The 23165-nt window shown below is 35.6% G+C and overlaps 4 protein-coding genes across 4 annotated transcripts; 3 read left to right on the forward strand and 1 right to left on the reverse strand.

Moving 5' to 3' along the window:
* LOC104752617 lies at positions 1748-2882 on the forward strand. The gene has a single exon (XM_010474808.2). It carries the CDS (start codon positions 2206-2208, stop codon positions 2704-2706), a length of 501 nt encoding a protein of 166 aa, XP_010473110.1. The 5' UTR covers positions 1748-2205; the 3' UTR covers positions 2707-2882.
* On the forward strand, positions 3370-7538 carry LOC104754072. Its single transcript, XM_019237859.1, has 8 exons — positions 3370-3518; positions 3637-3824; positions 3904-4186; positions 4310-4479; positions 4602-4694; positions 6677-6765; positions 6845-7031; positions 7366-7538. The coding sequence occupies exons 1-8, from the start codon at positions 3370-3372 to the stop codon at positions 7536-7538; spliced, it is 1332 nt and encodes a 443-aa protein (XP_019093404.1).
* LOC104752618 (fe(3+)-Zn(2+) purple acid phosphatase 12-like) lies at positions 14185-16816 on the reverse strand. Its single transcript, XM_010474809.2, has 7 exons — positions 16333-16816; positions 15815-15926; positions 15443-15672; positions 15225-15363; positions 14924-15144; positions 14709-14830; positions 14185-14509 (listed from the first exon to the last, which is right to left on the reverse strand). The coding sequence occupies exons 1-7, from the start codon at positions 16723-16725 to the stop codon at positions 14311-14313; spliced, it is 1416 nt and encodes a 471-aa protein (XP_010473111.1). The 5' UTR covers positions 16726-16816; the 3' UTR covers positions 14185-14310.
* Positions 18845-22202, forward strand: LOC104752620 (GTPase LSG1-1). The gene is made up of 7 exons (XM_010474810.2): positions 18845-19233; positions 19501-19602; positions 19696-19782; positions 20464-20557; positions 20644-20700; positions 20793-20872; positions 20951-22202. Exons 1-7 carry the CDS (start codon positions 19007-19009, stop codon positions 21918-21920), a joined length of 1617 nt encoding a protein of 538 aa, XP_010473112.1. The 5' UTR covers positions 18845-19006; the 3' UTR covers positions 21921-22202.

The raw sequence follows: 23165 nt of genomic DNA on the forward strand, positions 1-23165 counted from the left end.
CTTTACACAAACAAAAATATTATTTTTCACCAATCAAATAAATAGATCGTCTCATATTTCTTTCACCAATCAAATAATTTATTCGAAAGACTGCTATTGTAATATATATGATAGGAGTATGTAAGATTAACGTATGCGCTTTTATAACTATAAAAATGTTAAAGTGAAGAGACTTATAACAGATTATTTAATGTGTTCATAAAGACAATTAATTTGTTGGTAGTAGTTAAGACTAAAGAGTATATTTTAACAGTAAAATATATTTGTGTGTACAAATAAACTTTTAGTGGTAATATAGACAGTAGATTTGTAAATGGATATACATTAGTGTATTATAGCAAAAAAAACAACTATTTTCTATAACTAAAAGCTTATCTCTTTACTTTTATACATTGTTTTTACTTACGAAAAGAATTAAATATATATTCTTTGTTAAATTAAATTAAATTTTAATATTTTTGAACTCATCTACAACTATTTTCTTTAACTAAAAGTGTATCTATTTTTTTTTCAACCAAACAATAAAGTAACAGGAATTTCCTCGGTTAGTTTCCCAAGCCAGAGAAAAGGGGTTTACAAAAGAAACTTCAGAGATAAGAGAATTCGAAGCATGGGCAAGACAATCTGCCTTCAAATTTGTCGCATGCGGGATCCAAGAGATGGAGAATAGTGAAAAAAACTCCAGTGAATTAAACTCATCGAGTAAGTTGAAAAAGGATGGCCAATATTCAGGGGAATGCACCATAGTGAGTAACTCAACACGTATTTGCTCCATGGCCCAGAACAACGTTTCTAATTCTGAATGCAGGGGGAGGGGCTCCGTCTTAGACACTTGGCCCCCAACAACAAGGTTCGCTCCTCACCAACGCAACACCACCAGCCCAATCATGAATACTCATTGGTTGCTTTCCAAGAACAATCAATTTGACAACAAGGTGAAGAAACCTGGACATTCGAGGACGGAGATGGAGCCGCTATGACCGTTGTAAAAGATAGAGCTTCTTCCCAAGCTAACCTATCGTCCAAAGTCTGAGCAATTATATCATTCGTCTCGATTTCTAAACTTTAATTTTCTTTTTATGGCCTTCCAGATTGTCCATAAAAATCATGGTAATTGAAGAAGTTGATCAGGATCACCCTGTTGAGAGACATCCCTCCAGAAAACAAAATCCAAATTTGAGTACACCGACTTATATGTAAAACCCTCTGATGAGACCGGAGTTAGAGATAAATCTTAAACTTCCCACGATTGAGGCCATTCAAAGAAAAATGTGATTAATAGTCTCAACCACAGAGTCACACCTTTTAAATAAGATATTTATATTGAACATCTCAGTGTATCTATTTACTTTTATAGATAGTTTTTATTTACTAAAAATATTTACTTTATATTCTTTGTTAAATTTTATTTTATTTAAAAAACTCTAAATCAACACATCGAGCGGGTATTAATCTAGTTATTATATAATAGAATAATATATGAAATTTGAGTAATCATAGGTGGTATGACAAGACTCTTTCTTTACTAACGAAAACACAAAGAAATATTCAAAACTGGGGAAAAAATATAATAATTCAAGGAAAAAATTATTGAAACCGTTATTTATTATATCGAACTATAAAAATCGACAAATATACAATTAGAAAAAGCCAAAAATAAACTTTATATCCTCTGTTTTGTTTAAATTACTTTTTTTAAGAAAAACAATTGCCATTTATCAATCCTCCTATTTATTATGATTCTTTGTTAAATTTAGGAAAAAAAAAATCTTTAGTTATTGAATCCTCACCGATCTTCTCGGTTCCAGATTAATCTCTCTGATTCAGTTATTCTCTCTGACCCAAACGTTTCAAGAAAATTACAACCAATCCTCACAATTTGTTTCACAACAGCTATTTTTTAACTCATCAAACTTTTCGTTACTCTCTCCCTCCCTATTTCTACTTTTTTATCATCCACAAGTTTTTGTTGTTGTTGTTGTTGTTGTCTTCTCTCCCAACCTTTCTCCTCCTCTTGGGATCATCATCATCATGATGATTTGATTAGTAAACATAACCTTTAGAATCTCGATGATGAATGACCCTTATCAAACATGGGTCACTTTTCACTAGATTCTATCTTAGGTTATTTTCACTAACCCGATAACCGGGAATAACCCAAAAAAATAATCCCAAAACCGGAAACCCGTTTTATAAATAATAGTAATGATGACTCGCCACGTGATTTTGAAATCGGCGTTGTTAGCGTCGTCGGAAGAATCGGCGATGAGAAACTATTCTTCTCCACCGTCGACGGCGTTAGGTAAAGAGAGGAGAAAAGTTGGAGAAGTGGCAGGAGGAGCGGCGGCGGAGTGTGCGGCGGTTTGGTGTTGTTGTCCATGCGCGGTTGTGAATCTGGTGGTTTTGGCCGTTTATAAAGTCCCGGCGGCGGTTTGTAAGAAAGCTTGGAGACGAAGCAAACGGCGACGGTTCACGAGAAAACGGCATGGTTTGCTTGCGTCAGCGGCGGCGGAAGGGAGCGAGAGCACCGTACACGCTAGATTGAATGAGGAGGATCCGACGGCTGAGATTGTTTTTGAGGAATGTCACGTGACCGATGAGGTAAACGACGTCGTTAGACTTGAGAATGAGATGTTGGATCGTTTCTACGGGGCTGGCTTTTGGAGAAGCCCTTCACAAAGGGACACGTCATCAGGAAGCCTATAAAAAAAGATTATTCTTCTTAATGAAATCTTTTGGGTTTTTTTGGTTTGTTTGAGGGAATTTAATAGTAATTTATTTATTTAAAACATTTAAGTAATTTCAATTGTTATGTGAATAGGAAGAACATAGCATCCTCTGTACATTTTTTTTTTTTTTTACAATGTTCATTTTAAATGTAACTTTATGATCTCATTGTGTCCAGAATTTGAGCCTAATGAACACTATAAATGGTGTGGAATTGAAGTTTCTCGGCTACTTTAGAGTCTATTTATATTTTCAATAAGAATAATAATTATTGTTTAAAACCTTTATATGCGATATCTTCCAAATTGGCTCTTTTGAAACCAATTTGTGGTGCACAACCTCAAGTCGTTTCGATCCACCGTTCCACTTCAGAGTTTCCAGGTGTATTCATTATTTGCCTAAATCGTAAAATTTGAATTCGGAATTTAGGTGTATAAATTGTTGCAAACCAGAAATTCCAACAATTTGTATTCAATAGGTATTAGTCCTAATATAGATATACACCATACAATTTCCGGGACATATTTGTTTTTAATAATAACGTATTTATTGAATTTTCTAACCTCTATGACTATCTCAAAATCTTCTCTCGGATCTATTGTTTAGGTTATCACAGAGTTAAGGTCGTTTTTGGGTAAAAGAATGTCTTCTACAACTGTCTGGAGCATGAGAGAACGTTCTCCTTCTTCCTATTCACTAAAGATCCAAAACTTCTCCCAACTTGAGAAATCAACTCTTTCCTCTGATGGCAAATATCAATCCCGTATCTTCTCCTCTGGTGGCTACGACTGGTACGTAACGTATGCATGGCAATGCATAGTCACTATAGTTTATGTCCTTAAAACAATATTTTCTTCTTGCTCTTAAAATTTGAAGAAGATGCATTATCTTAACTTACGCAAAACGCAGGAAACTGATATTGTATCCGAAAGGGAACGATAATGACAACGAAAGTGACTTTATTTCAATGTATTTGAAATTAGATAGCTCTAGCTTGTCCTCCAAACCATCAACTGAGGTGTTCGCGGATTTTCGGTTTTTCGTCTTTAACAAAAAATCAAACAAGTACCTTTACCATTCAAGGTACGTATATATATGTAGATACATATCTCTTATCTTACCATACACATGTATCTTCTTTTATTCTATTTCTAATCATTAAAAATTTATATACAGATGTAGAATCGAAGCCGTTCAATAGTTTAAGATCTACGTGGGGATTGCCGCAAGTGCTTCCGCTTAATATATTCAAAGACCCTGAAAATGGATTTGTCAGTACTCAAGATCAATGCGAGTTTGGTGTTGATGTCATTGTTGCTCCACCCCCTACTAATTGGGAAATCATCTCTTTTAATGACAAACTCCCTTATCCCAAATTCTCTTGGAGAGTTAAGAATTTCTCTGAGCTGAAAGAGCATTGTCACAGGTCACGCAAATTTACAGTTGAGGGAAGAGAATGGTAAGTACATGCATATGGTATATGAATATGATTACTTTTTTTCTTTTTCTCTTTTTTTTTTTTTTTTTTGCAACTTCTCACCTCTTAGTGATTGTTTACATGTGATGTGCATGACATATCTAGGATTCTAGAGTTGTATCCCAATGCCAACTTAACACGGGACCGAGCCAAATGGATCTCCATTTTTCTGACTCTCGAAGAGAGTGAAGGACTTGACCAAGATGAAAAGATTTTCAAGCAAGCTAATATTCGAGTGCTAGACCCACGTGGATCCAACCATTTGTCATGTTCATGTAGGTCTTGTAATGACATTATTTTTAACGTTTTTACTCATAACACAGGATTGAAAAGTAGAGACTAGATATTTATTTGGAATTGAGTAATTCTCAAATAACGTTTTTTCTCTTTTCTGCAGGTAAGAGGTGGCACGACAAATTATCTCCAAGTTGGGGGTTCGCTCAATTTGTGTCTATGGATGATCTTAAGAAGATTTACTTGGACGTGGAAGGCGCTTGCTTGAATTTGATGTTGTTTCCACAACCAAATTCTCACCTCCCCCCATGATTTAAGCTCTTCGATCTCTTAGTATTTCAACCATTTACTTCAGACTACTATGATACATATTGCCATATTGGTTATGTTTCAAAAACTTGATTAATTAATTATTTTCTGAGTTTTTTTGTAGTGTTTTCAGTGTTTTTGTTCATTTTTTTTCCATTTAATTTGGAATTTCGTGGATAGTTATGCTCTATGTCCATCAGTCCATGAACTTTTTGTGGATCATTTCTATGCATGGAAGATGATTACATTTCTCATAAGATTGTATAGTCTTTCTTTATTTTCTCAAAAACCAAGAGAATCTCTTGAAAGCAAAGACCAGTCCTGAAGATTGATCGCTTCAGCCCAAAGTAATTCAAAGATTTAGTTCTATTTGAAAGTATATTACCAAATAGATAGTATACGTAGGGAAAACCAGCTGATTAATGCATGCTTAGGAGTTAGGGCCGGGAGTTGTATTTGCATGATGAATCAATTCTATTATTATTGTATGTATCAATGTATGTATAGTTGTAATAAGTTAATACCAATTGATTATAAGTTTAAAAGTGTATCTCTAAGAAAGAGTGAATTGTCAATTTCCTCCTTTAATTCAATTAATACTACATACTTCTGGATATTATGTATTTTTGTTCCAGTTTTCGCTTGATCAAGCTTAGTTGGACAAAGAAGACACCTAGAGTGTAGATATCGTTTGTGAAGTTGTTTCTACAACTAATCACTCGTGATTTTTATGTATCTCAGGTGTTGAGATTGAATAAGAGAAATTTTAGGTTTTGTTTTAAATTTTGGTAGATTTTGGAATTATGAATCATCGATTAATAGCATGATTTATTGTGTACATGATGCCTTTAATTTATGTTAATGTGTCATGTAACATGTTCAGGTCACATCACCTGACAACAGCCAACCTAGTTAAGACCTATGCTATTATTCATTTCACCTTGTTGCTTACCTAATTCATATTCCGATGCTGTGCTACAAACGACTGATGGATATCAATTCAAATTATTTCTCTTAACATGTCATGAAATATTTTTGATAAAATGTTATAAAAATTTGATAAATGATCCACTAAAGAAGAAACTCGACAAAATCTGTTCGAATCACTCAAAATTTTTAAAGCCTCCCTTGGTTCAAATCATTATTTGTTAATTTTTTATTTTATTTTGTTAACTTAATATATTAATATCGTGAAAGAAGAGATAGATACATATCAGATTTGTAATTGATAACTTCAATATTCTTTTTGTCACTTCAACAACATGACATGTGTATTACTTCTTCTTTTTTTTTTTCCTTTCTCAAATTAATGAAAATTAGCCCTAACCCCAAATCATAAATACAAATTCTAAAGTCCCAAAGCTCTCGGGATATATAAAACCTTTTTATTATCGTAAACGAATAAATATATACAAAAACAATAACAGAAAAGTGTTGTATCAATATTGGCAGAGTTCGATTGATGAAGAAGATGAATATTATTGAAGAAGGAGAAAGATATGAGCAAGAAGTAGAAGTTCTAGCGACTGTTTTGTTTTGGATAGAATGTGTGTTTCTCTTCTTGCTTCTCGTCTCCTCCTCATTATACATGTTAAAATCTTATATGTGGGACTTGAATTGTATTCCAACAATCTCCCCTTCAAACCAAAGACCACATATGTGATTTTAACACGCCTCCTCGAGATGATAATTCTATTTTTTTGGACCCCTATTACTCAAGTTAACAAGAGGCATATCCATATCCATTTTTCTAGGTCCACCAGAATTTTAACTTTGGGCTCTGATACCATGTTAAATTTGGGTTTATCTTGGGCTTCTAACTAAAAACCAATTGGCAATTAGTAGATTGGCCCTAACCCTTTTATATATTAATGATAGTTTTATCAAACGTCAGATATGGGACTTGGATTGTATTCCAACAATACACAGATCTGATCGGTCTTGTCCTAATCTTTTTGAGTCTTCTCGCATTAATCTTCATCTTGTTATGCCCTAAACTCTCTTCTGCTGGAGTCTCTGTAAGTAAAAATTGTACATCCTAAATTATCTACATTTACTTGTGTTAGTTCTAACTCTCTTTCTCCTCTATTTGATTAGGGTATCAGTGGATTCTGGTTGTTTCTGTCGGATCGCTTCATGTTTCTATTGGCGTTAGCAAGCTTTGAGTACATGTTCCTTTGGCCTCTCACTGTTTTGATCTTCATCGCAAACCACTCAGTTTACATCATCGAGTACCTTGTTAGATATTCTAAACCTCACAACGATGAGACTTCGATATCAACAGGTTTGTACATGAAGAAACCCTAGCTAATGTTTTTTTTTTGGTGAAGTATCTAATTATTATTAGTAAGTTCTTTTGACCTTCATCACCATAAGGCAAGCGATCCACTATTCAGTTCTAGTGTCTACTAAAACTAAATCAGATCTATAAACCCATCATTCATAACTCCACAAATACTGAAGCAAGATATTCTATAAGGAATCTCTGTCTTAGGTCTCTAGTTCGAGTCGATCTCTCTGATCACTTGTGAGAAATCTAACAAAACCTATCCAAAAAAAGAAAAGGAATGCTAATGTATACATACAACTATAACTTTTTCTTTGCTGTTGGTTTTCAGAATCTAGAGGGATTGATGATGACACAGTTGATGTAAGAGATGCGAGCGAAGAATTGCAGAAGATGAGACATATATTGAAAGAGTTAAGAGAAGATGAAAAGAAGATGGATACAGAAATGGAGTTTATGGAGCATATTATCAACTCAGGTCTTGAAACTCATAGAAAAAACTAAAAGATATAAAAGAACTTGATTAAAAGAATAACTCTCTTTTATTTATGTTTAGAACATCTCCTCTCAAAACTAAACACTTCCAAAGCTCTCTCTTTTCTCATATCAATGTCACAACTCAACAATTGATATATATAGAGGCTTTTTTATTTCTATACTTATTAGGACTATAAAACTAGATAACTCCTAATTCTATTCAAGTCTATCTTAATCTTCTCTCTTATTCTTATCTTTCCTTCGTAAGAATAACTTGGGCCTTAAGCTTCAAAGCTTATCCAACAATCTCCCTCTTAAGCTTTGAATCTCCTTTTGTAACATCATGAACTCCTAGCAAGCTTCTCATTTCCACAAACTGAATTCTTGCCAACGCCTTTGTCAAAATGTCTGCTCTCTGATCAACTCCAGGAATGTGATCAACATAAATGAGCTCTCTCTCAACACATTCACGAATGAAGTGAAATCTCTTGTGAATATGTTTACTCATGCCATGAAATACAAGGTTTCTCGCGAGAGCAATAGCCGCTTTGTTGTCAACATACAATAAGATCTGCTTGCTTCTCCATCCTGTAACTTCACTCAAGAGGTCCTGAAGCCAAATCGCTTGCTTAGCTCCCTCTGTCGCAGCCATAAACTCGGCCTCACATGATGACATTGCGACTGTGTCCTGTTTCTGCGAGCACCAAATAACCGGTGTGTCACCAAAGAAGAACATGTGACCAGTTGTACTTCTTCCATCATCTTGGTCAACATTGTGACTACTGTCACTAAACCCGACAAGTTCTTTTGATCCTCCTCGCTTATACTTTAGTCCATATGAAGTTGTTCCTCTTAGATAACGCAAAACTTGCTTTACAATCTTACCATGTGTCTTGCGTGGACTCTGCATATACCTGCTAATTATGCCAATAGCGAATGCAAGGTTGGGGCGTGTGTGCAACTGGTACCTTAAGCAGCCAACAAACCTCCGATATCGAGTAGGATCTGTCTCTGTATCACCAAGAGCTTTTGATACCTGCAGTCCGAACTCCATTGGTATCAAGGTCGGATTGCAGCTTTCTAATCCAGCCTCCACCAATATCCTTTTTGCATAACCTTCTTGTTTGATAGTGATCCCATCCTTCTCTTGACTCACTTTAATACCAAGGTAATAAGTGAGTTTACCAAGGTCTTTCATCTCAAACTTTGCAGACATTCCTTTCTTGAATTCGATTATAGCCATAAGATTGTTTCTTGTAACCAACAAATCGTCAACGTAAACCGCAACTAAGAGCAGCTCTTTGTCTTTTGTTTTCCGATACACAGACGCTTCTTTAACACACCTCTTGAAACCCATCTCTTTCAAGATTTGGTCCATCTTTGTATTCCAAGCTCGTGGAGCCTGTCTCAAACCATACAAAGCTTTTGACAAATTATAAACTTTGTGCTCCTCACCTTTGATCTTGAAACCCTATGGTTGATCAACATACACGTCCTCCTTTAACTCACCGTGTAAGAAAGCTGTCTTCACATCTAAATGATGGATTTCCCATCCATCTGTTACAGCTAAAGCAATCAAAAGTCGAATAGTCTCTAAGCGTGTCACTGGAGCGAATGCTTCACCAAAATCTACACCACTCTTTTGTACATAACCCTTTGCCACAAGCCTGGCTTTATACTTACTTATAGAACCATCAGCATTCCTTTCAATTTTAAATACCCACTTAAGACCTATTACCTTCACATCTTTTGGTTTATCAACAAGATTCCATGTCTTATTTTTGTTGATGGATTCTATTTCTTCTCTGCACGCAAGTCTCCAAACAAGTTGACTCTTAGCTTCCTCGTAAAATCTTGGTTCATTATTTATTAGTAACAAAAGTGTCTCACTCTCAATTGTTGCTAACAGCACATAGTCTTCGAATCGCTTTGGCTTATGAATCTCACGAGTAGTCCTTTTAATGGCTGCTACTGTTGAATGTCTTGTGTAACAACATCCTCGCTGTCTTTTGTATTTTCTTGTGATGAAACACTCTCTGTTTCATCTCCCACTGCATCCTCTGCATTATTTTCTGTCACGACTGGGCCTTCTCCTACATCTTTAATGTCTTCCCATCGCATGTGAAACATACCAGGCTCCCTATTAGTACCATCTTTCGATGAACTCCATGACCACTTGTCTTTTTCACTGAAAACCACATCTCGACTAACAGTGATTCTTCGAGTAGTAGGATTAAACAACCTGTAAGCCTTCGATCCGGGCTCAATTTCGAGATGTAACAGTGGTTGTGACCTATCATCAAGCTTCTTAAGAAGTGCATTATCCACCTTTGCATATGCTACACAACCAAAAACCCTTAAATCCTCGATGTTTGGCTTTCTTCCTCGCAAACTCTCATAAGGTGTCATGTTATTTAGTGCCTTAGTAGGCACCCTATTTATCAAATAGGTGGCATGACGAACTCCTTCTCCCCATAGATAATTTGGAACTTCCATTCCTTTAAGGAGACTTCTTGTCATCTCCATTAGAGTTCTGTTCCTTCTCTCAACAACTCCATTTTGTTGAGGAGTATAAGGAGCTGTTAGATTTCTTGTGATCCCAGCAGATTCACAAAACTCATTAAACTCTCTTGAAGTGAACTCTCCACCTCTATCAGTCTTAAGAGTCTTGATAACAATGCCAATATCCTTTTCTACAACACTTTTGAACCCTTTGAAGCTTCAAAAAGCTTTACTCTTCTCCTTTATCAAGATGGACCACATGTATCTTGAAAAATCATCAATAATCACAAATATGTACCTGTTATTTGCGAGTGTTGCTGGAGATATGGGACCACCCAGGTCCGCATGAAGCAACTCCAATGGTTTAGATGCTCGAAACAGGGCAGTTTTTGGGAACACCTGTCGAGTCTACTTACCAACCAAACAAGATTGACATAACAGTTTTTCATCTCTTACATCAGTTAATCCGTGAACCATATTCTGCAAAAACATTGCTTTGATCGTTTTGAAACTGATGTGTCCAAGCCTAGCGTGCCACTTCCAGGTGTTGTCATCAAGACGTGATAGCAACGAAGTCGGTCTTCCTATTTTGAGATTGATTTTATAAAGACGATTTGCAGAACGCAAGACTCTTACCAAAAGTATCTCTCTTGGATCATGAACCGTAAGGTAATCACGTCTCATACGGACATCACAACCTACCTCTGTTGCTTGTCCTAAGCTTAGTATATTACTTTTGAGATCAGGAATATAATAGATATCAGACACAAGAATCTGTTCTCCATTCTTGCTCTCAAACAATATCGAACCTTTGCCAACAATCTCAACACACGAACCATCTCCAAACTTGACTTTACCTCTTATGTTCCTATTAAACTCAGAAAAATAAGTTTCTTGTCCTGTCATATGATTACTTGCCCCATTGTCTAGATACCACATGCCCTCTTCTTTGCTGTAGTTCTTAGGGATAAGTTTGTCTTCATTCAAAAACACTATTTCATGCATGTAGAGAGTTTGATCCGCCTTCTCTGTTTCTTCTGCTTCAACCTTGTTTGATTCTTGCAATTTTTGTGTTTTCTCCGGACAAGAAGAAGCGTAATGACCAATCTTATCACATCTAAAACAGGTTATAACCTTCTCTTTCTTTTCCTGAGTCTGATTTTGATTTGTGTGAAACTCGGTTCGATCCTGTCCATTGTATCTTCATCTTCCTCGTCCTCTGCCGCGTCCTCTGTAGCCCCTGCCACCACGACCACGACCTCTGCCTCGAAGTTTTTAAAACTCTGAGTATAGTCTGTATGTGTTTGATAATCGAAACCAGTAAACATAAGCTTTCCTTGTGTGTCTTCTTGTTTATCTTCTCCTTGTATTCTCTCCTCAAAGGCTTTGAGTCTTCCAACTATATCTTGGAAGCTTGTAGTATTGAGATCCAATACTTGTTCTAGAGAGGCAACAAGATGGATAAACTTGTTCCTAGGCACACTGTTTAGCAATTTCTTTACCATCCTGGGTTCATCAATAGTTTGTCCGAGTGATGTTGCCTGTGTTGCGATTTCAGATAGCTTTCCATCAAAAACATCAACTCTATCCGAGTCAGCCATTCGTAGTTACTCGAAATCAGACATTAAAGTCTGTAATCGAGCTTCGTTAACACGGTCAGCTCCCATGTTTCTAGATTTAATCGAATCCCAAATATCTTTAGGTGTAGCTAGATCACCAACTTGTAGAATAAGAGATTCTGGGATCGATTGAAACAACAAGGCTGTAGCTACATCATTCTTATCTCCATCTGTTGAACATGGTTCAATAGTCTCCCAAACCTTTTGAATTCACAATATCACCTTCATCTTCATAAACCAAACTGTATAGTTTGTATAGGTGAGTTGAGGGCATTGAATCGAGACCGACTTGTCCATGTCCTTCGGACGAGTTCCGGTTGCTAGTTCGCTCATTGTTTAGAATCAAGTCCGATCCTTTGGATTGATTAAACCTAAGCTCTGATACCAAATCAAAGATATAAAAGAACTTGATTAAAAGAATAACTCTCTTTTATTTATGTTTAGAAAATCTCCTCTCAAAATTAAACACTTCCAAAGCTCTCTATTTTCTCATATCAATGACACAACTCAACAATTGATATATATATAGGCTTTCTTATTCCTACTCTTATTAGGACTATAGAACTAGATAACTCCTAATTCTATTCAAGTCTATCTTAATCTTCTCTCTTATTCTTATCTTTCCTTTGTAAGAATAACTTGGGCCTTAAGCTTCAAAGCTTATCCAACAAAAACTTGTCAGGGAAACTCTTAGAGTTACGTGAAGAGTTGAAAGATGATGGAGAGAAGATGAGGACATATAGGGAGTTGATAAAGAAATTCGTCTACTCAGAATTTGTAACTCTGAAAGACCACTTGCACCTCAATGTTGATGAAATCTGGGAAGACGTACGAGTCCATGAGGATATCAAAGCATCGAGAGATGAAATAATAATTTTATCAGGCGGAATTCGTGAGAACTACCTTGTTATCCAAGAAACCGCCAAAGCAGCAAAAACAACAGCTGACAGGGCCAATCTAACATACCTTGTGATACAAGATTCGGTGGTGAGTCTTATACCGGGATAGAGATGATGGCTTCACAAGCTGGCGGTCGCTTCTCTCTTGTGAAGGAAAGATGGTCGATGGTGTAGATCTGACACGATGGCGGTTGCTTCTCTCGTGTGGGATCGATAAAGGGGAAGTGTTGGCGGAGCGAAGTAAACCACAGAGATGTGATTGGTCTCTGATACAGTACACGAACTTAGCCTTGTGGAATCTCACACACAAGACAAAGAACAAGCTTATTCTCTTAAGAACACTTAAAGAGAAGAAGAAGAAATTCAGAGTTTTATTAATATCAAAGGTGAAAAATCGTACAACTGCTGCAGGGGGACTTTATAAGAGTCCTTCAGCTAGCCCTAAGGCCGAAAAATAAATGTAAAATAATGCAACAAAGGAAAGCAAATAAAATCAAACACAAACCATTGTTTTTGGAAAGTAAATAAACTAATTAAAGAAAATACTAAGCAAATTTGATCTCTCTTGATGAGCACGCCTTCTAGCCGTTGTTGGGGTTGGTGGAACCTGCAAGGATCGAAAATATTGAATAGGACTTACCTGGATGCGATCTAGGCCCAATAGACGTTCTTTGAACCACTTCTTGTAGTAGTCGATGAACTACTTCAGGGTTCTTGTCTTGTACTGGCTTGTTGGCTTGTTTACTGAAGTAGGGGTCTTCCTGGAGTTCCTCTAGAGTATCTTGATCAGCCTCTTGATGCTCGTTCATGTCCTTTATGTCTTGATCTGGATCTTCACTATCTTGATCGGAGGTGTAGCTTGTATCACACGTCTCTTGCAGATCCAATGTCTTCTCTTGGATTCTTGAGGTTCCTTGACCTGCCAAAAGAGATTTCATACCTGGGGAACTAGTTTGATCTAGGCTCATTTGGGTGAAGGCTTCAGCAAGCTCTTCCTCAGCAATGTGGTCATCTCGGTTGTGGTGGCATGATGGTGGTACATACCAGTTGACGTCCTTCAGCTCTAGGGAGGTTACAATGTCTTGAACAGCTAGGTTAAACCTCTTCCTTAGATGTTTAGCCTTTGATCGTGTCACAGAGCCTTCTCGTACTTCTGGTACAGGATGTGGTACAAGATCTGGTTCAACGGTTTGGGCGGTAGGGTTGATGTCCGCATCACCTTGCTACGCAAGAAATTATCGACGAAATTCAAAGTATGAGATGGTTGTTAAAAGAAGAAGACCTCGAGGAATTTGTAGAGCTAAGAGATGAAGTCATGAGAATGTCGCTGGACTTTGAAGCTAGAAAAATGGAGGCTGAGGATATTGCAGAGAGAGCTGCGGAGGAGCTTTCACGTGCGACGGTGGAGTTGGTGGAGGCGGTCGAGATCCGGCAGTGGGAGGAGTATAAAACCGACTAATCTTGCATGCCTCGCTTCTTCTCTTACTTATATCTCGAATATCATAACTAACTTTTCACTATTTGTTCTATGAGATGTATTGTTTTGTAAATTCTTGCGATTTATCTTATTTGATGAGTTCTCTCCAATATACTAGGTTGATTTCATAGTTAACTAGTAGATGCTTTAAGAAAAAACAGTTTCACACATTCCAATGAGAAACGGTGAAGGTTGTAAAGATACCTTTCACAAACAATAACATATCTTTTATAGAACAGTCACTAATTGATTTGTTTTTCTTTAGAATTTGCAGAAACAACACAACCATGTTCAGTTTGTGTTTAAAACGCACCAAGCCGTGTCTTGTTTTGAGCTCCCCAAAACCGATTAATCAACCACACAGAGTCTGCTGCTATAGAGTTTCCATCTTGGTTACGATTCCAGCTGAAGTAGGCATGAGTTCTGTTTTTAATCTCTAGCAGCCCGTGCCCAAAGCTAGCTTCTCGAAAGGCGGAGTAGCTTGGTTGTGGCTGCATCATGCTACAAATATAGCAAACGGTTTGTATCAAATAACAGAGAAAGTATAATACAGAGTTGAAGAATGGATAAGGTTGAAGTCATAAAGATAGAGTTGTATCAAAAACAGAGTAAGTAACTTTCAAACTAACACATAACCAACTCTGTTATTGATATAACTCTGTCGTTAATAAAAGTGTTTGCAAAAATATCGTAAACTTACTCAGTAACCAAGCCTTCAGAGTTTCCTCCATCACCGATTGTGATGTATACAGGAGCTGACTCATCCGATATTGGCTCACACAGTCCATTGACAATGTTGTAAGCAATGTTAGAAACACGTTCCTGCGTCATTGTTTTGAGAACATCACTTTGGGGACAAGGGGAGTGTAGATAATAAATATCAATACTACTGGGGAAAAGTAAAATGAAATTTACCGATCTTTCATAGGCATGAACATGACCTGCAAACACAACATCAACCTTGTATTTGACAAACCATTGTTCGTACATGACTCTCAATGTTTCACCTTCCATGTAATGATGCACATAGCTACTATAAAACGGGCAATGTACTAAGACTATAACCCATGGTGTCTCTGTTCGATTCACTCCTTGCAACTCCTTTTCCAGCCATTTGTATTGAGGTGTGTATTTCCCTAATCAATAATATGCAAATTTTATTAAGCTTTAAGACTCTAAATAATTTCTTAAAGCAGTTTGCATCTCCAAACCTTACCATAAGATGAGTAACAAGACATAACAATAACATAAGCTGACGCCCTTTTGATGGAATACCACAATGGAGAGATGCTTCCTGATGACTTATATGGCGTTTGATACCTATTCATAAAAGGCTTGAATGGCTCTATTTCACCCTAAAACCAAACTCTTCAAGTTAAGTTTAGATCATTACTCAAGAAATGAAAAAAGATAAAGGAAGGACTCAAGTAGTACAATGTCAGGAACGAAGTCGATTTCGTGGTTGCCTGCAGTCCATATCCAAGGTTGATAAGCAACACTTCTCTCAGCAAACCTTCCCCAAGTATCCCATCTATTGTTGTCGTGGTTAGGGTAGCGATCTGCGTAAGACAAGTCTCCTACAAACAGAACGGCCTGTCCTTTCCCCGGATTCATCTCATAATGGCTTAACGTAGTATTTGAGTCATATGTTTGTCCCAAATCCCCTGGAAGTTAATACAAATATCCCAAATTGGAAAGTTGTTGGAGACCACCATAGTCAAAAACATTATCTAAGGTTTAATGTGTCACTCCACTTATGTTAGCCCATAAACATGAATTTTTAAAGACAACAGTTAGTTTATATACCGATTAATCCAAAGGTGTAAGGTACGTCAGGGCCTGATTTAGGCGGAGTAAAGAACCAGAACCGTCTGCGCCACTTGCCACTCCCAATTTCGTAGTAGTATTTTGTATCAAACTGCACACAAACCATATATAATTAATATATATATATTTTTTAAACAGTAACTAAATAGTAAATACAACATAAATGATCTAAAATATTATATCCCAAAACCGAATTATATTTTATAGTACATGACTTAAATAGAATTACTATTTCTATACCAAAATATAGTTTAAATGGATTCAAATTTTCTATACTCTTTTTTTTTGTTTCTGTGCAAATTCTATACTCAAGAACTTATATTTGAATCCATAATTTTTTTTTTACATATCCAAACCCGAATTTTTTCTTCTAAATTAATAATATTTTTAAATAATACCTGAAACAACCAAAAAAGAAAAAGAAAAAAAAAACAGAACCAAAACCAAATCAAAACCAAATCAAAATCGAAAACAGCTTTAAAGTGATGAGTACTTACTTCCAAATCATCGATGAGGCAATGGTGGATATAACCAGAAGTGTAATTAAAGAACCGGTAAGTGTTCACTGTAGCTTCTGCTTCCTTCTTCGATTTCTCCTTCTCACACCAATACCGAACAGTATTTGAACCAGGTTTAACTGGAGTAACCCAAGAAATGATCACTCCATTACCTTCATGATTCCCTTGCGTTATATGAACTTGTTGAGGAGTATTAGGACCAGGAGGAACTGCAAAGACATCGCTGTCTAAAGGCATGTCATCTGGTAAATCAGTTCCTCTGACATATTCACTTGTAAATCCTCCATGGCATAACTCAACAAGTGAAAGACTTAGCAAGAAGATTATGAAGGTAACTCGTTTGCTTGTGAGATCAGCAGATCTTGAACTCATCTTCAGTTTAGTTAGTTTTCTGGATCTTGAGAACGAAGAATGTGGTTTAGAGATTTTTTTTGTTTTTCTTTTGTTTTGGGAAATTAAATAGCTTGTCTAGTTGCCTGACATGGATATATTGACTTTTTGAGCTTTCCAACAAGGATCGAATGTGGATATTCCCATAAATAAATAAAAACGCTATTTCATATTTTAATTGAACCTTAGAAACATAGGTCGATTATAAAAATTGGCGTTTGAAAAATAGTGTTGGTTTATAAAAGTACTCCTAAAAGTTCGAAGTGAATTTGGTTATGTTTGGTGTTGATATTGTGCATTAGTATATTATTTTATTTTTTTTAAATCGAAAATTTTCAAAATTTAACTGCTATTTTATATATCTAGTTTCCATTCAATATTTTTGTAATTGTGAAGAAATATTTAGAGCTTGTAACAAAATATTTTGATTCACCCGTAAGACAATTTCTTTTACACCATCATAATGAATCAACTTAATTTGACATGTCTAATATTCTAATATTGATGATATCAACAAAATAACAACTTGAATTTTTTTTTTGACAAATAAGTAACATGTATCTAAATAAATTATTTTTAAAAGACTTGTTTTAAATAAATTACTTATTTATCTAAATAAATAAATTACTTATTTATCTAAATAAATAAATGAAACTAAAAGCTCTCAAATTATATAACGGGTAGATTATGGTTGACGATAATACAATTATATAAGGAGGAAATATAGGACTACTGATTTGGATTTATATGTGTACTTTTAATATATTTTTTTGACAAAGTTCAACATCCATCAATAAAGAAGATGTTGATGAAAGGAGTCGCTTCTATATTCGTAAGTTGTTTCGCATAGAGAAATTGTTTACTATGAGTTTGTGATTGGCTCCCGGTCCATAACAACGATTTTTTCCGTAATACACGATTCTTTTTGGAGACACCCATTATGAGAAACAACTTGAGACATGTATGTTTTGGAGAAGGCAACTCTCGCATAAGATCTCCACGGACGTCCAAACCACACTTTCCCGCTTCTTTCTATCTTGTAATTCACGAAAGCAAACCCTGTCCACTCTCTTAATGTTTCCTTTTGGTTTGTTGTAATACACCCAATTGTATTTCAATTCGCTACAAAATGAGTTATGCAATTCTACAAAAAAAATTGTTTCAATTGTTAATGCAATGTTGAAGTCTATATGAGAACCATTGATAAAGACATTATTGTATTTTTGTGTTACCTCGTAAAACGATCTAGCGTATCAAATATAAAGTTGATCGATCATTTGATGAAGTACTCTTTAAAGAAATGATTTCCTTCGTGGACGAAAAGAGTGTCTTGATTTCCATAAGTTGAGCAAAACATAAGTTTTTAAATGAAAAAACTGAGCAAAACATAAGATTTTAAATGGAAAAATTGAGCAAAACATAGATTTTTAAAGTTGCTCGAACAAAACAAATTTTACTTTCAATCAATTATATGACTAAACATAATATATATATATATTTTCAATTATTTTATTACATATTATAAAAAGTTAATCAATTATCTCCGGTAAAATTGAGTAATCGTTAGGTCCATCTTGATCCTCGATTGCCCGAATTTTTTTTAGCTTTAATTTTTAACATGAGTTATATTGCATATTATTTTTTGTTTCATATGATTAATCTGCATTTTTTGAAGAATGAGGGTAAATTTTGTTTTTTAAATAACTTTAAAGATTTTTTTGCATATTTCTCTAAATAACAGCTATCTAATGGAGTATATGTTTCAAGTTAATGAAATAAAGTATGACGTTGAAAAATTTGTTATCTCATCTCATAATAGAAATATTGTTTTGAAAACTGATTACAATAATAATCCACACAAAATTTTAATATAGTAACAAATATTATTTATCTTAACAAAAATAATTGATTTTTTAGTTTTCAAATATTGATTTTCTATGAAAACTGTTTTTAAAATTTATTTTAAGTTATTTAAGTTTTTTTTTTCCACAAAGTTATTTTAGTAAATTCATAGAGTAATTGAAAAATAAAAAGTGAATTTGCATAAATTTATAAACATAACTAGGATATTTTTCCAAATTTTCCTTGGAAGACCTAAACTCTTACTTTATTAAAATTTTCTCCCCACGGCGGCTTCGCTTCGCTTCACATTACACCACACGAGAGCCTTTTCCATTTTCGAGTTTTGAACTCAACCACCACAATCAGAAGGCGTTCAATCCTCTCACAACCTCTGCGATTCCCGTTATCTGACGATAAGAAAATGGGGAAGAACGAGAAGACGTCTCTAGGGCGAGCTCTAGTGAAGCACCATAACCATATGATCCAAGAAACAAAGGAAAAAGGCAAGTCCTACAAGGATCAACACAAGAAGGTTTTGGAATCTGTTACAGAGGTCAGCGACATCGATGCTATCATCGAACAAGCCGAGGAAGCTGAACGGGTCTTCGCGATTCATCACGATTCCGCAACCCCTGTACCTATCAATCTGTGAGTTTCTCGATTTCATTTTGTGTTTTCACATCTTTGTTAGAGAGATTATTTGTTTAAATTGATGGATTCTTCAATCTGTGAGCTCTGTTTATTGATTCATCTAAATCGTTTTGTTTCATATCTGAAGAATTTGCTTTTGAGCTCTGTGTATTGATTATCTATATTGGTGATTACTGTTTGTGTTTGTGCTCTGAATCTGAAGAAGCTTCTATGTATTGAATCATCATATCTGTCATGAGCTAATTCTTCTTTGTATGTAAATAGGGACACAGGTTCGAGTTCAAGTGGTATAACAGCTAAAGAATGGAAAGAGCAACGGATGAGAGAAGAGGCTTTACATGCTAGTAGCCTTCAAGTGCCTCGAAGGTGTGTTGTGGTTCTTTTGCTTCTTCTTTAGTTTGTTCAGGAGTTACATGAAGTCTTCTTTAGTTTAATGTTCTTTCTCTTTACTATATTCAGACCTCATTGGACACCAAAAATGAATGTGGAGCAACTTGATGCTAATGAAAAACAAGCTTTTCTCACTTGGCGCCGGAAACTTGCGAGGTTGGTTCTGTTTTACCTTGTTATTCTTCCTAGTGTTGTTGGCAATAAACAAGATAAATATCTGGCAGTAGAAGGATTTAAGCTGTTAGTAGAATGGAGGGTTGCTTATATGCAAGTGTTTTAACCAAGTCAGATCATTTTCTCAATAAGGGAGTACAATGCTTTTCTATAAAATAGGGAACGATTAAATTAAAGAAAAGTTTAGGAGATTTCGTATTCGAATCAGTACTCATAAGCTAGGGACTATGTTTACTCTAGTACTTGCTTGCTACAAACTGCAAGGTTTTGGTTGTCACTTATACCACTTAATGGCTTTTGTTTCGATTTTGATTTGTTAAATTTCTGAAGGTTGACGTATTTATCTAATTTTAGCACTTGATAAAGCTGAAGTACTTTGGCAACACATATGTTAGCTCGATGTAAGTTCAAGATAATTTTTTTTTTTCAAAGGAAAGCTGGGGAGAGTTTGGGATAGGGTACCAAAACAGTCAAATAAGTTTCGTTTTAACCACTTTTGTTGATTTTATAGTATCCATTTTCACATCTTGAAGCATGTTATTGTTTACTCAAGATATTATTTTCTTGCTGTTTTTGATGTATGGTTTGATTTATATTATATGCAAATTTCCTTGGGACTTAGTGCTATATACTTATGCATGCCTACTTTTCTGCTGTATTCAGCCTCGAGGAAAATGAAAAGCTTGTATTGACTCCATTCGAGAAGAATCTTGACATTTGGAGGCAGCTATGGCGAGTGCTGGAACGAAGTGATTTGGTATGTTATTTTTCGTCTCTTAATGCTCATCTACCTGAATTAAGTTAATTGCAAAAACTCATTGGCTATCTGTACTTCTCTTTCAGATTGTTATGGTTGTTGATGCTAGAGATCCTCTGTTCTATCGGTGCCCTGATCTTGAGGTAACTCTATCTCTGCCAACTCGCAGCTTTTTCTCTTAGTAGAATTTTCCTGATCATATCAAACATTTACGTGAAGATTTGTTCTGACGCAGGCATATGCACAAGAAATTGATGAGCATAAAAAAACAATGCTTCTTGTTAACAAGGCGGATCTTCTACCTACTTATGTCAGGTAAACTTGTTACTTGCTTCTTTGCCTCTAACCTTTTTGTTTTTTGCTAACCAATTGGGTTGTAAATTTTATATGCAGGGAGAAATGGGCGGAATACTTTTCCCGCAACAATATTCTGTTTGTATTCTGGTCAGCCAAAGCTGCTACGGCTACCCTAGAAGGTAAACCCCTGAAAGAACAGTGGAGAGCACCTGATACCTCTCAGAAGACAGATGACCCAGCTGTTAAATTATATGGAAGGGACGAGCTTTTGGCTCGATTAAAACTTGAGGCTCAAGAGATAGTAAAAATGAAGAAATCTAGAGGAGTTTCCGAAACATCTACCGAGTCGCACCACGAACAAGTTGTGGTTGGTTTTGTTGGGTACCCGAATGTAGGAAAGAGTTCGACAATCAACGCTTTGGTAGGTCAGAAGCGAACAGGTGTCACATCTACCCCGGGGAAAACAAAGCATTTCCAGACATTGATTATCTCTGAGGAGCTAATGCTCTGTGATTGCCCTGGTTTAGTCTTCCCTTCATTCTCAAGCTCAAGATATGAAATGATTGCTTCTGGAGTTCTTCCAATAGACCGGATGACCGAGCACCGTGAAGCTATTAAGGTTGTGGCTGAACGTGTTCCTCGGCATGCCATTGAGGATGTGTACAACATCTCTCTACCTAAACCCAAAACCTATGAGCCTCAGTCCCGCCCACCTCTTGCCTCAGAGCTTCTAAGAACGTACTGCCTCTCTCGTGGTTATGTCGCTTCTAGTGGACTACCTGATGAGACCAAAGCAGCTAGGCAGATTCTGAAAGATTACATTGAAGGTAAGCTTCCACATTTTGCAATGCCTCCAGAGATGACCCGAGAAGATGAAAACGAGTCAGAGGATGGTGATACTTTGGGAGCCGAAATAGTTGAAGGTTCACGATCTGTGAAGGAAGGTGAAGAAGCTCCTGGTCTTGGTCTTGATCAAGTTCTAGATGATCTGAGCTCATTTGATCTTGCAAATGGAATTGGGCCTTCCAAGAAGAAACAGAACAAGAAGTCACATAGGAAAAACTGATTCGGTCTTGATGGAATATCGTGCGGAGAAGTTCCCAGAAACCAACAAGCAATCACGATGCATTGATCAACAAATGCTGGAATATATGATACAAATTGTGGATTTTTCTTATGTAAAATTGTGAAAAGTTCTAACAGCTGTTGGTTAGATGTTATGTTTGTGCAAATACTAGAGATCGAGAATTTTTCAGTTGGATACTAGTCATTATATTGATGAAGAGTCCTTTGGAGCAGGTTCTGTAAAGCAGCTAAATTGATAACTTAAAATCCGAAAATTTCAATAGCCAGACTTCTTAATTGTATACTATTTACGTTTAAGAATCTAAACCTTTTTATAACCTTTTTACTCTCCAGCATCACTCTTGTACTCAATCAACGCACATGCAAGGTTTATAACAATTTTGATATTGCATTGTCTGCTATATTTCATAGCTATGGACTTTGGAGGAATCCAATAAATGAGAGCAACAAACAAACCGACGCTTGCAAATTTGACCCAATAAAAAAAAAAAGAAAGGAAAAAAACTTGTAAAAAATACTTTATAGTCAAAAAGTGATTTTTTCTTTTCGATGTAAACGTAAATTTTCTTTCCGAAAGTAAATAGTACCTTAATCATGAAATGAAAGAAAATAAGTCGTTTCTTCATAAAATAGTTTCTAAAGCTTCCAAAACTGGAAATGGCGGTTTGTACGAAGTTAATCTGACTTCAGAGAGTTATGTCATTCAAATGTAGATGACATTTAATGTCATCCTCATGGCATTGCCATTTTCCTTTTCCTCTATGGCTCTATCATTGTTTATTTATTTATTGTATTCCACTTTTATACTTGATTTGTTTGTGTAAATAATGATTTTAAGGCGTTCGATTCATATTTACCGTTTATTACTAAATTTCTGCAATATACACAATTTTAACAAAAAAAAAAAAATCATTGTGATAATATTTGCGATGGATATACAATGAATTTGCTACAAAGTTTTTTATATTTCATGATAGTAAAAATTGGTAGCAAAACGTTACAATGTGCTACATATTTTCAATATATTCAAATCCGTCATTAATAATGAATAATCAAATAATACACTAGGGATGTTACAAGCGGTGTTAGACTACAGTCACTACACACACTACACGTAAGTAAAAATTAGGTTTGGTTCCACGTAAGTAAATGATGAAACTGTTTTTTAGTACAATTTGTATTAACATAAATGATGAAACTGTTTCTTAGTACAATGACTACATAT

Source organism: Camelina sativa, chromosome 16, assembly GCF_000633955.1.
Source record: "Camelina sativa cultivar DH55 chromosome 16, Cs, whole genome shotgun sequence".
Lineage (NCBI taxonomy): Eukaryota > Viridiplantae > Streptophyta > Magnoliopsida > Brassicales > Brassicaceae > Camelina > Camelina sativa.